General features: G+C 40.6%; 1 protein-coding gene across 1 annotated transcript in view; it reads right to left on the bottom strand.

Moving 5' to 3' along the window:
- Nucleotides 1-432: 432 nt before the first annotated feature.
- The window catches only part of C2H12orf42 (chromosome 2 C12orf42 homolog), a 117,171-nt gene continuing 103,680 nt past the window's right edge, over nt 433-13,923 (bottom strand). Inside the window, exons 4-5 of the mRNA XM_060378619.1 lie at nt 4,483-4,845; nt 433-851 (exon numbers count right to left, since the gene is read on the bottom strand). Coding sequence (XP_060234602.1) covers nt 433-851; nt 4,483-4,845 — 782 coding nt within the window. The remainder of the gene's footprint in view (nt 852-4,482; nt 4,846-13,923) is intronic.

The raw sequence follows: 13,923 nt of genomic DNA, 5'->3' as shown, positions 1-13,923 counted from the left end.
CAAGCATCAGATTACGTTTTCCAAATGTCTCTGTAGAAATCCTAAAGGCCCATAGAAAATATGTTAGCCCTAAGCCAAAGCTGGCAAGTGAAACCCTTTACCTGTAATAGCAAAACAAAAGCCCGACCTTCAGAACCCAGCAGGCCCCTCTGCAAAGTGGCACGCGGTGCGCCTGGTCCTCATTGTCCTGCGCAAGTTCTTTGTAGCAGTGGGAGACACTGCAGAACAAAAAAACTATTACAAATCCTTCAAAAAGAACATTTTTTTTTACTTCGATAGAGACTTTTGACATTATTTATTAGGTTCAAAAATGCTTCACAAAGCCTAACAATGGTTCTGTGGAAACCAATACATCTGAGGCCCTTTCTGTTGTTCTGGGCAGGCACTGATTGGAAGATGGGCAGCGCTCGCAGAACAATCCCTTCTCAGCAGTCATTGTAAATGAGCATTCACCACTGGCCTCACAGTCTGTGAACAAGTCGTATGGAAACGCTGGGGTGGGCGCGGGGCCGGGGAGGAAAACAAACGGGTAGGAGAACCCACGAGCAGAGGCAGGGGCTCTTTGGCCGCACGGGAACGGGTATGGAAGAAGAGAGCTGCCTTTGACCTCCATTCTGTGGGGAGATGAAGATTCCTGGGGATCCTCTCTGGTGATGCGGCACCCGAGCCTCTTGTTAATGAACTTCCGCACACGGTTAGGAAATCCGTGTTTGTCGGCGGCCCCGAGGCTGTCTCCTTGTCCTGCTGCTTAGTTTGCGAGGAGGAAGTCTTAGAGCTGGTTTGCTGGTAGGAGGCGTTCTGGCTGGCCCTCCTGCAGAGACCAATGGCCGTGAAAGGTCTCGACACACGACCTGGAAGGCAAAGCAGAGCGGTAGCAGAACTCTAGCCCGGACAAGGATGCAAGGCAGCAGCTGGGATGGAGAGAAGAGAAAATCCCTGACCACCCGTAACAGCCCAGATGCTGACTCTTCCTCTGCCGGCGCTGGAAAGAGGATCTGGAGCACAAGAACAGTGTTTCACAGGAACCTGTTCAAATCTCCCGAGAGAAGACAGAAGACGTTGGTGACTAACGCGGGACGGCGTCTTCTTATCTGAGAACTTTGTAAAGAGAAAAGTTACTGAATCATGTTAGATGTGCTAGAAAGGATCAACGGCCTGCTCAGGCTGGCAACCAATCATCTGAAAAAAATATTCAAAAAGCTAGTTGCTTCAGTGATTTTATTAGAAATTGTAAAACCAGATGAAAATGAAAACTAGGTGATCCTGAAGCTGAGTCTCTCCCACTGACGTTAATGTCAGGTTAATTTCTCCTCTTTGCTCAACCGTACTTCCATCGCTCTATGTGCTACCTGCATTTTTATGTGTACCGTCTTACAGTTTTTATTTGAGAAATTCTACACATTGACCTATATACATTGAAAGAAGATTCCTTTAGTAATAAATTGAGATAATTTTAAATTATTCTCTGCAAGTCTCTAATGGTCTTTTCAGTAAAAGGAATATTCCTAGAATATTTTAAACAACCCACAGAATTATTTTCAAGTTCAAAAATGTGTAAAATTAGACTGCTTAGTAGTGTCTTCCTAACACAGGATGTCAGATAGCCAATATATCTCCAGGGAATGAACTTCATTTCCCACCACATTGCTGTGTGCCTACTGAGAGTCTCCTCCCGTGTGCTTAATACACCTGACAAACGAACAACACAGCAGCCTCGTGAATCTCACTCATCCAAAGTGAGAATTATTCCTGAACATAAAAATGGAACATCATTTCTAAACGTCTAAGTGAGTGACAACTTTCAAGTCCAGAGTGATGTAAATGACTAAGAAGACATTAGTATGGACTTCCAGGCTAGCAGCTGAGCCATTTAATTATCGGCCATATTTAGTGCATGAAAAATCTACTGAAACTCTGGAATTTACCGTAACAGGACATGACATAGGCAGAGTACGGTGTCCTCTCTTACACTGAAAAATGAGCATTCTTTCTTTTGAAACACCAGTAACCACGATGATGCATTCGGCAAGCAACAGGACCCGTGTGAGGGTCTAACCACAGTCCAGGCCTTCAGAGTCCAACCCTGGAACATCAGCTGGCCTAAGCGTCCTGGTTCTCACCGGAAACATGGAGCTTTTAGGAGCTATGTCACTCGATTGCTGAGGAAATTGAATTTGTTCATTCATTTATTCATTGGCTGACACTCAGGAACCTGGTAAGTGGCCAGGAGCATTCAAAACATTAAAAATACAGAAGAGAATGAGGCAAGTGATATCTCTGCACTTATACAGCTTATATTCTCTTTGTGAGAGGAGAAGGAGAGGAAAGTGAAGGAAAAAGACTCATGAATTCTTACAAGTAAGTTTAGAAATCTTAATTTGTTGATAAATTGTAAGAGAAAAATAAAGCAAGGAAGGAGCTTAGGAAAGACCAACGGTGTCACACTTCACTAAAGACTTAAATATGGAAAATTTAGTGGGTTAAATATGTGCAGGAGGACTGTGACGAAGGGTTAAGCCCTGAGGACATTCTGCGTGGGCAAGACCGTCATTTCCCTGTCAGCCTCTCCGCGCAAGGGTGCTCTGACCTGGAGCCAGAGGGAGAGGCGTGAGTCCTGGCTCCAGCCCTGCAACACCAGAAGCCCAACAGGCCTCCGCTTCTGTTTTAACTCCACAGAGGGGTCCTAGAGACTAAAACTGAGGGTGTGTGCTCACATTGGTACATTCCTACACAGAGCAACACTCGGAGGAAGCTAACGGGGCTGGAGAGATGGCTCAGTTCGTCAACGCTGCCTCACAAGCACAGCCCCGGTATGGGAGCAGGTGCCCGCCGTCCCGCAGTTAGCGAGGTGGAGATGGCAGCGTCCCCGCGAGGCTCGGGCCAGCCCGTCTAACCTAGTGAATGAGAACCAGACCAACGGACCCTGTCTCAAAAAGAAGAAGACTCCTAGAGGTGAAATTTGAAGTTGTTCGCTGGCCGTCACACACATACTCATGTGCATGCATGTTCATGTGCGTGCATGCGCACGCGCACGCACACACACACACACACACACACACACACACACACACACACACGCTTTTTTAAAGTGTTAGCCAACTCGCATAATCCGCATCCCATCCTTGGGTCCAGCATCCTAGAAATGAAAGAATCCCAGACTCGTATGCGCAAACCATCTTACATTACCCGTCTTAGCATCTGGAGTGCAGTCTCCCCCCCCACCACCACCACCAAAAATAAAAATAAAAGATTCTGCCACAAGACAGCTGCACAGCATCGCCCCGATCCCTCCTCCTCTGTGTTCCTTCCCAGTGCTTTCCTCACGTCTCCTCTCCGGTTTGAACATCGGCACCACACACACCACAGGCGTCACAGAGTCTCTGCGGTGCTGGGGGACCGCTCCTTAAGGAACCTTCCTAAGGATAATTACCCTTGAGTTATGACTGAGAAGAGAAGGCCCAAAGAGCGCCCAGGGAACGGCGGCTGCAGAACTGACGCTGCAGGGGGTGGAGACTTGACTCGAGAGCTCCAGTTCCAAAACCCTTTCCTTACGTTTTATTTCCTTAGTTGTATATTTTTAAAAATCTTTGTGTGTGTGTGTGCACATACGCATGTGAGTGCACGTATGTGTGTGCTTGCGAGTCTGTGTGCACAGTCTATGTTTGCATGTGTAAACACGCATGAGCATGCGAGCATAGACTTGTGCACGTGTGTGGAGGACCTGCTTGAGGGTTTCCGCCTCACCTTTCTCCTGGTTTGAGACAGCCTCTGTTTTGTTTGGTTGGCTGGTTGGTTTTTCACCGCTGCATATGTGGGGTTGGCTAAACTATGAACTCCCAGGGGTTCTCATGGCTCTGCCACCTCCCATTCCAGCTGCTGAAGCACTTACAGACAAGTGTTTGCACGGCCAGCTTAGACGGGTTCCAGGGGTTCAAACTCGGGTCTTCAAACTCCTGAGCCACTGAGCTATTACCTGCCCTCTGTTCTGTATGTTTAATAATTTCTCCGATAATGGCCACTGAAGCCGAAACATTTAATTTGCACACATATTACCCTTCTTAATTCACTTCAACAGCTTCTTTATTTGTAGAACGGGGAGATTAACTGTCTACGTGTTATGTGTTCATTTTGTAAATTGAATAAAAGGCTCAGCATAGACTCTAGCGTGTGGTAACAGCTTAGTATGTATGTAGGCAAGAAAGATGTCTGCTGTCACTGTCTGCCGCCACACCTGAATCTCAACGATTTGTCATCAGTACACACCTGATGTCTCCTCAAATGTCACAGGTGTCAACAAGTACTCTAAGGCCTAACTGTCACAGTGCTTAGCACACTTCTAGACTATGGCTCACCACTGAGTAAAAAAAAAAAAAAAAAAAAAAAAAAAAAAAAAAAAAAAAGTGGTTTTGTTTCTATCGAAGTTAAAACCGGAAAGTGACAAGTTGAGAAAAGAAAGGTTAGAAACCACAGAGTGACACCTACCAGGATCTCTTTTGGACTTGCTCAGGGGATGGTTCTGAAGTTGTATATGTCTTCCTTCAGCTTCCAGAGAAATGGTATTCACTGAGTATGATTTTTTAAGAGCCTTATTTGCAGCTTGCATTTTCACAAATGGGCTGACCCAGACCTGCCTGAATGGTCTTCTAGATTTTTTCTGTAGTTCTTCTTTGACAGAAAAGAACAGGCCCTCCTCATCCACTGCACTGGATGGTGACAAGCAAGGGCAGGCTTCTCCACAAATGTCTTCATCCAAAGAAAGTGTGCTCGCAGGGGTATTGGGAATTATGTACTGGTGAGGGTAAAGTAGTCTTTTACTTGTCAGTGGATTATGAAACCCTGCAAATTCTGTAAAAGGGAAATAACATTAGTTTGAAAGAGTCACTTCAAAACCATCTTCTAGATTAATGGAAGGGAGAGTGGATCAAGCTATATATGGACTTGTGTGTGTTTTCTGTTTCACACCTGAGCAAACATATATAAATGACCATGACAGAAACTGGGGTAGCTATATGGGAGAACAAAAATGATGGGAGTAGTGTAGAGAGAAACATAAAGGGCCGTGAATGGTTATGTTTGGGGTATGTAGCCAATACTGTATGAGGTCCTGAACATGACTGTCACTTAATCTTTGCAAGATCCACGGCGAGCTGAGAGTATTGTCTCCATTTTATAGTCAGAACACTAGCTCAAAGCATATATAAGTGCCTTCCCCCCAAATCTGTGTTGAAGTTCTGATTTGCAATACCTGCATGTGTGACCTTCAATATTTGCACATGTGATCTTACTAGAGAATAAGGTTTTTAAAATATAATTAAAGATGAAGTCATGATAAATTAAGGTTCATTTTGGATATATTAGAAGGCTGAGACATATGAGCACATATGCCATATGGAGGTACAGATAGAGGTGAAACCCAGTAAAGGCAGGGACAGGATTAGGAGCCAAAGAACTCAGGGGTCTATTAGAAGAAAGAGGTAACACTTCTCTAGAGCTTTCAGAAGAAGCAGACCCAGGCAGACACCTTGATTTGGGACTTCTAGCCTCCAGAATGAGAAGAATAAAGTTCTGTTGTTTTAAGCCACCCATTTTGCAGTCACAAAATGTTTCTTACAATAGCCCAAGAAAGCAACATATGCTTAGATAAGGGAGTTGATCCAAAATGACGTAAATATTAATTAGCAGAGTTAGAACTGCAGCCCAGGCTCAATCCACAGTGCAAGCCCAGTGGTCAGGACACTTGTTTGATGCACTTGCAAGATGAAAAACACATTGCTTAAAGCTACATTAGAGGACGAGGGAGGTGCTCAAAATTATATATATACACATTTATGTATATATATGTATGTGTTCATGTATATACACACATATATATATACATATATACATACATACACACACATACATACATATGGCACATTTGTTATCCCAATGTTGTGGAATCAGATATGGGTAGATCTCTGGGGCTCAATGGCCAGTCATCCAAGACTGCTCAGCAAGTCCAGGCCAAGGAGAAGAATAAATTTGAGTGTCTCCAACAGTCAAAGATGGCCAAAGACACAGCTAAGGCAATACCACCTTTCCCTGACACAGACAATAGTGGTTTGGAAAAGACAAGAAGATGGCGTGAAGGAATAGATAAGCTACTCTGACCTGTTAGGCAAAAGAAAGGGGTGAGTTATAAATGGAAGAAAGAAAATAAAACAAAGCAAAAAAGTAGTCTGTAGAGTTTGCAAATTGATGGAGAGTATAGGTGTGTGTGTGGTGTGTGTGTGCATGTGTGTATGCGTGCCCATGTGCGTACATGTATATGTCTGTGCACACATGCATGCATCTGTGAGTGATTGTATGATAACAGATAGAAAGCAATTAAGTCTTTTTAGGGTTGAGAAGTGATGGGAGGGGTAAGAGAATTGACAAAGCTTATTTGTTTTAATCTAATTAATTACCAGATTCAATCTTCTTGTGATTCTGTATTTTGTGTAAATAAAAATATAAATGTTGGCTACTTTTTAAGATATGTTACTGTCATTTTAGAACAGTAGTGAAGGTCAGTGAAAGTGCGACAACCTGTACCTGGGTGTGAACATGGCTTTATGCAATTCATGGCTCAGGAACCTGGAAAATTTCTCTTTAATTTTATACAGCCTCGGTTTCTCATTCATAAAATTTGGAGAATTGCACCTACCTCAAGAATATTATAAAGAACAGATTATATAGTGTACATAATGAAGTACAGTTGGCATGTAGAAATTAATATTAAACATCAACTCTACTACATTGAGATTACATCAAAGAATAACTCTAAAATATAAAGATATAAAGCACACATTGAAAACAACAAAATTTGAAGAACATAAACCAAAATCAGCAGTTCAAATGCTGTAACTTCTATGGATCTTTAATTAGACAAAATTAAAATTTAGAGAGTTAAAATAGTTTAGCATTCCACTACAGATATATTTAGTTAAATGTCCTTTCACAACACAGTGACAGAAAATGAAATCTTTAATGGGAGAGGTAGTGTAAGGAAAGAGACATTTCCAGGGCTTAAGAATCTGCTTGGGTTCGATGCTAAGCAATATAGTTTTGAGAACTGAGGGGAAACTTACAGAAAGTCATTGAGCCTGTGGTAGTATGACCAAATGGCCTAGTTATTTATGGAGTCCATTGTGTCCTTTAGAAGATTTATTCAAGCCTTGAACTTCAGTAGCTGTGAATCTGCCCTTATTTGGAAATGGGTTTTTACAGATAAAAAATAAGTTGGGGTAATCTTTAATTCAATATGACTATTGTCCTTATAAGAAGAGCCACAGAGACACAGATATAGATGAACACCACAGATGGTAGAGAAAAGATTGAAGAGATGCTCCAACTAGTAAAGAAATGTCAAGTATTGCTACCAAAAGCTAAACAAACTCAACAAATTCTCCCTTAGAAACTTCGGGCAATGCTTTTTCAGTCTTGCTCTCCAGATGGAGAAAATAAAGTCTCTTGTTTTAACCTGCCCAGTTTGTGAAATTTCCTATAAAAACCACAAAACTATTACATACATTATAGCTCAGATTTATACATGTTATCCCAAAGTACTTACTAATCAAGCTTTTACCCCAAAACAAAGGATTTTGGAGAAAGAAAGGAGAAAAACCCCAAGTACGGTAGCTGTGGTACGGGAAGGGGAGAGCTGGGAGGGAAGACTTGTGTTCTTCCCTGTGGAGAAGCTGGGCCAGAGTGCCAGGAGTAAGCTCTGCAAGCTGAGTCACAGGTGGCTCAGAGCACACTGGCCATGCTGACTGCCACACTCTGCCAAAACGACAACCTGGTACTCTGAGCGATAATCATAGAGAACACTCTGAGATCCAAGTAAAGTGGGGTTATTCTTAGAGTATCTGTCCCCTCTGAAGGGACCCAAGACCTTCCAATCCTTTAATTGCCAAAAAGAAAGAGTTAAGCAACAGCAGACATTTTAGAGAGAAGAAATTTTAAGAATGTAAAAACTTCTGATTTATAAATGTTGATCTTTTTAGTCTTCTAATTATGTAGTGTAGAATACACATGACACAACTGCTCTCTAAAAAAGCACAAGCCACCAGTTTCTGTCTTTGTCACAGAGCCAGACCTATGAGTAATAACATTCACTTACTTCCTCCTATAACGTCTTTTCCCTAGAACATGATTTTATAAATATTCAGCTTGGTTCAATGGGAATGCAGTTGTATCTCTTTCCACAGCAAGTCTTAGATCTAGATATCTGCTCTACCTCCATCACATTAACTTAAATGTCTGATTTTCATTTTTCATTGTTTTGTTATTTCACCTTGAACCCCACAGTTTGACATAGTGGAACAAAAATTAGCCTTTTCAAAGTGCAGAGAAACATTTAGGATCTTTCTAACTTGTAGTTTCAGATCTCTTGGTCCAAAAGAAAAATGAAAACCACTATAACCAATAGTATTCAGTCCAAATATTTGGTTTGTTTGGTTATTCAAATATTGTGACTAGGATGGAAGGTCCAAAGCACTTCAAATACATCCAATTACCCTTCACATCTAAGAAGCTAGGGATCAAGAGAATTTAAATGTCATCTGAGAATAGCCACCTTCAACATCCAACTCTGTGTAAAGACTTTGGGGGACTAATTTTTCACACCTTTGCATCAGATACTCCACTGCTTATCAGAAGAGCAAGTAACTTTTCATTTGTAACATATTAAGGATTCTATGGACAGGAAACAAAGGCATTATTATGACATTAAAATGGGTTGTCATTGTGGTTATTTATTTAGTTATTTAACAATATTTTTAAGCATCTACCATAGGTTAGATACTATCCTAATGATGAACATTTATACAGGCCAATAAAAAAAATGATTTTAAGACAAAACTTATTAGTTGATTTACAGTAAAATGAAGTTGAGCCTATCAAACTAGATTATGTTAGTTTCACAGAGTCTTGACTCCATTTCTAGTATCTTCTATGATACCACTGCCAAGTCACCTGGGCTAACAGAACTACCAGTTGTCAAGGACTTAAATAAACAGAGCAACTACTCAAAGTTCTTTCACAATCTTTAGTGGCTTTTAATATGTTCCTTACTTTTCCTTCCTAGATGGTGACAAAATTTAAGCCAAATTCCATGGCCTGTGGCATGAAGTCCGGTAGGTTACACACCTAAGTCTAATCCAATGGTTCTCAACCCTGGGTATATATTAGACAGCAACATACTGGACATGTTTTATAATATATGATTCAGGTCTTGCCCAATCTGGCAAACCCAGTCAGAGGGGTTTGCTATGAGGGTCCTTTGTGGTTAAAGCATATAAATAGTATGGACAATCCTTGATCTGTATAAATTATGTGGGTTTCCAAGGGCTATTATCAGTTTTATTCAGTGAAATAATCATGAAAATAAGCTCAAAAGTCAGTGCCATCTTTCTCCTCAAGTCTTTCTACATCTAGACACTCTCAGAATCCAGCATATATAGTCCTTATAACTTGTGTGTTCCTTTGCATTTTACTTGTTTCCATGCCAACAATCTCACTTGAGCCTCACTAAACTTTACTAATCTTACTAAGAAACTGAAGGTGACAAAAAATAAGCATCTTGGTCATATCACCAGCTGATCTGAAAGCAAGACCCAAGTCTTTAAATTTGGGGTAAGGAAAATTGGTCTGAAATTCTCTTCCTTTTCTGAGTCTTTGTGTGGTTTAGGTATCAGGGAGACTGTGCCTCATAGAATAAGTTTGGCAATATTTCTTCTGTCAAAAATATGGACTGAGAAAATGACTTACCAAGTAAAGTGCTTGCTGTGCAAACATGAAAACCTGAGTTTATATCCCTCGCTCCCATGGAAAACACAAGGCATGGTGTTCCCACAACCCCAGACTGACAGGAAGAGACACGTGCTTGTTTCTGGCCATCAGAAACAATCTAGCAGAAACAATGAGTTCCAGGTTCAGGGAAAGACCATGCCTCAAAACATATAATGGAGACATAATCAAAGAAAACACACGAACATCAACATCCAGCCTCCTTCTTCTCGGATGAGTTCACCAGTGTGCACAGACACACACTCACACACACACACAGGAAGAAAGGGCACTTTCATACATCACAGCCTACAAAAATAATATCAAACTCACCATATTTTATTATATGGAAATCCACAGTTTGTCCATTCATTCTCTTATAAGCATTATGAGTATAGGAGTGGCATCTAGCATGCAAGTAGTGTGCTTATCTCTTACCTTATTATAGAGTACCTATTTCATCCTAAATGTTTTATCAACTTACACTCCCACCAGAAGTCTACTCAACTTCCTACTGTTCCACACCCTGTCCGTATTTGCAGTTGCTTATAGTCAGCATTATTTATTTATTGCCATCTTGGTGAATGATGGCATTTGCACTGCAATTTTACTTTATATTTCCCTAATAAAGAACAAACTCAACCATCTCTCCTACAAAATCTTTCACTGGAATAGTCTGCATGTGTATAATTATGGACTGACTTTTGATCCCTCCTCTCACTTCTATTCTGTTTTCAACCAGCTGGAGCATAGTGGCAGAGCCCAAAAGAACAAGGTAGGTAATCCAAACTTAGGCAAGAACACTTAGGTAATCCAAAGTGTTGGTAGTCGGCCACGAAATGAACAACCAGGAGCTGAGATCACTTCAGGGACTGACCTCACACAATTCCAGTCTGGTCAAGCACTGTTTTGTATGCAAGGAAGTACTTGAATGGTTCTTTCATCTTAATGATTGACTTAACTTCAGTCATAACTGGCTTGATTTACAAAGGCCAGTGCTTCTGCCTGTCACTTTGAACAGTGCTCAGATCTCTGTGAAACTGTTTTCGTAGCTCTCATTTTGTCTGCAGAAGCATGTGCAGCGTTGTAGTCAGCCTTCCAACACACAGAACCAACCACACTGGAAAACAGGGAGAGGTGTTTATAAACATTGAAAATCACGGCATTGAATGGTCCAGAAAAACAGCTCTTCATTGCATTTAACTATAATGAAAACATAGTGTCTTCTACTAAAGTTACAGAATTCAACTGAGATGTTTCTTAATTGGTTTCGTGAATATATGAACCTGATGAATAAAGTGAGAAGGAAGATAGAGGGAAACATCACACATGGAGCCAGAAACAATTGAAAAAGGAATTCAGGCTACCTCCAACCCCAGCCTTTGTCGATGGCTTCACCAAAGATCTATATAGATATTATTTTGAAATTTAGAGCTACAACTTGTATGAAGATGAATCTCCATGCTGAGTTCTTGCATGCCTCCGTGAAATGGCAAAAAGAACCCAACCGACACTATTCTTACATTAAAGTAACATACCATGGAAGGCCTGAAAATAAACCATCTATGCTTGATTAATTAGGTTTGTAAGTATTGTTTCAGAAGCAAACAATATTTCTAAAGATTTCAATAGTTCAAAGATTGCCCTATGGCCACTTGGCCAATACATCTTCCAACCCATGCAGCTTACAAGCATTTTTCTTCCCAATACGTTGTCTTTGGTTGGTGCGACATTGTTTGAGTGTGGGGCTATTTGGGTCATGGTAGTTTTCTCCTCTGCACAGCAGTGGTGCTGAGCACAGCACTTTGACCATACATCTTCCATGTCATTTCCATCAAAGGCACATGACACTTCCTGGTGACCAATCAGGAGTGGTCCAGCATCCTAACAGAGGGCATATTGGCAAGCCAAGCCTTCTTAATGACAGCCATTGTTCAAGTCCAACAAAAGGGAGGTCCTGAATATTAACATGTGGCCTTCTGTAAAGGTCATCAGTATGGCACATCCATCATATTTCACAGCTGAGAAAGAGAACTTTATATGTTCTGTCTAAACCTACTCTTGTCTAAATAAATGTAATGGGCTGACAGCTGACATTAACGAGGCAAATGATCTTGAGTGATGATCATCTCTTTACACATGCTTTCTGCTTATTTGAAGTGGCAACAGACATTATTGGTGAGAGTATTTGAAGAATATACCTTGGGGACACAGGGGATTTAAGTAAACAGGCAGCTCAATTAAAATGCCAATTTAAGAACATGAAATCATTATGCCAAATGGCATCTGTTTCTAAAAGGCATAACTTTTTGCACTAAAAAGAAACCACATCTCAGAATCTTGAATAGTCTTCTTATTGGTAAATACCAATGGGTCCACGTAAAATCAGTAAGATTTGGACTCAATACAATTGGAAGAAGAGACTCAAGGCCTTGCCTCATTGACAACACTGTCATTTTTAGTTAAATGTTAAACAAAGTGAACCCCCAAGGCAGAACTGGTGGAGCTCAGTGGTGTCCCAAGCATTTAAATACTACGTAGAAAAGTGAAAGATGCATCCTCGTTCTTGTCAATCTTGGTTAGAAAATGTTCTCTGTTTAAGAGCAGAAATATGAGATGATGGCTACTAAATATTATTGCTTAAAAATAAAAATGTATTGCCTCTTTTAAAAAATCTGGGGTAAAACATGCAAGAACCAGAAAGATGAGTGAATAGGAATGGACAACTGTGCTCCCTCTGGCTGTCATCATGGGAGGGTCAGGAAGGAAGACAGAGAAAAGTAGGAGAGTCAAGTCCTCTTCAGTTCCATGGAGAAGGCATCACTTTCCATCTGGAATGTTCTCCTCAGTCCTTTCTTCTCTAACTATCCTAATCCTCTTTGGGATATTTTTTTCCCATTTGGATCCTGTTGCTGTGTGTTCTCACAGTTCCCTAGATTTGTTTTATTATAACTCTCAACATTTAGAAGTGCTTGTGGATAATCTTGTCTTTCATACTCACCCAAAAGGAGAGAAGCAGAATGTTTATTTTATCACTGTGGATGCTCTAGAAACACTTGTGTATAAATGGCAATTTTCAAAGTGAAAATGAGATCCAAGTCTGAGTTGAGCACTTTTTGACTTAAAATGTATTTCTTCTTTTCTTCCTTTCTTTTTTATTTTATTTTTAGGCAGTGTCTCTTTATATAGCCTCAAAATTTCCATCCTCCTGCCTCAACCTCCCAAGTGCTGAGGTGTGTACCCTCACACTTGACTTGACATGCAATATGTTACCATAAAATAACAGAAATTCTCAAGCTCAGAAAGAGCGAAATCAGCACTGTAGCAGTTAGCATTTATTATTCTGCAAAAAAAAAGGCATTAAGTCCTCACTGACTCATGCTCCATTCTTGCAGAACAAGACCTTTGGTAGAGGACAGGGAGAAGATCATTTTCAGGTAAAGGCATTTATTTGCCTACACATCTAAGCTCTCTGTTCCCACAAGGTAGAAGGAAAGAACTGACCCCAGCAAGTTTTCTTCTGACAGAAAATGGGAGGAAAGGAGAGGCAGCAACCACAAGAAAGACACACTTTCTATGAAAGCTATATATTTTAAAAAAGTCTGTCCCTGCTATATATGTGTGTGCATATATTCATGTAGACACACACACACACACACTATATATATATATATATATATATATATATATATATATATATATATAACAGATTTTCCCTTCAAGGCCAGAAGTAAGCACCAGCCTTTTGTGCAGCATGAACCTTCTGTTCATGCTCACATCCATTTTATTGTCTTCCACGTGGCTCTTTGGAAAAACTTTATAGGACACATTATAACCAAAAGTCTTCAATGACTATTACTTTTGTTAATTAAAAAAAGCAACTCACTAAAAGAAAGGATATTAATCTTTACTGTTTTCTGAATCTAGCAGTGTGCCTGCCTAGCATGTTGCACTCTATGAATTCTTGTATAAGTAGTTTGTAAGTAAATGTGTGAACATACAAACAACCATTCTAAGAGGCCAAGCAATTACCTTAAGAAAATTATAACAATTCCTTAAACTACACTATGATCATTTCATTCTTCCTCTCCCCCTCCAAGATCTACGATCCTACAA

The sequence above is a fragment of the Meriones unguiculatus genome, chromosome 2, assembly GCF_030254825.1.
Source record: "Meriones unguiculatus strain TT.TT164.6M chromosome 2, Bangor_MerUng_6.1, whole genome shotgun sequence".
Taxonomy (NCBI): Eukaryota; Metazoa; Chordata; class Mammalia; order Rodentia; family Muridae; genus Meriones; species Meriones unguiculatus.
The sequence above is the reverse complement of the archived record's forward strand: the minus strand, read 5'-3'. Positions and strand labels throughout refer to the sequence as shown.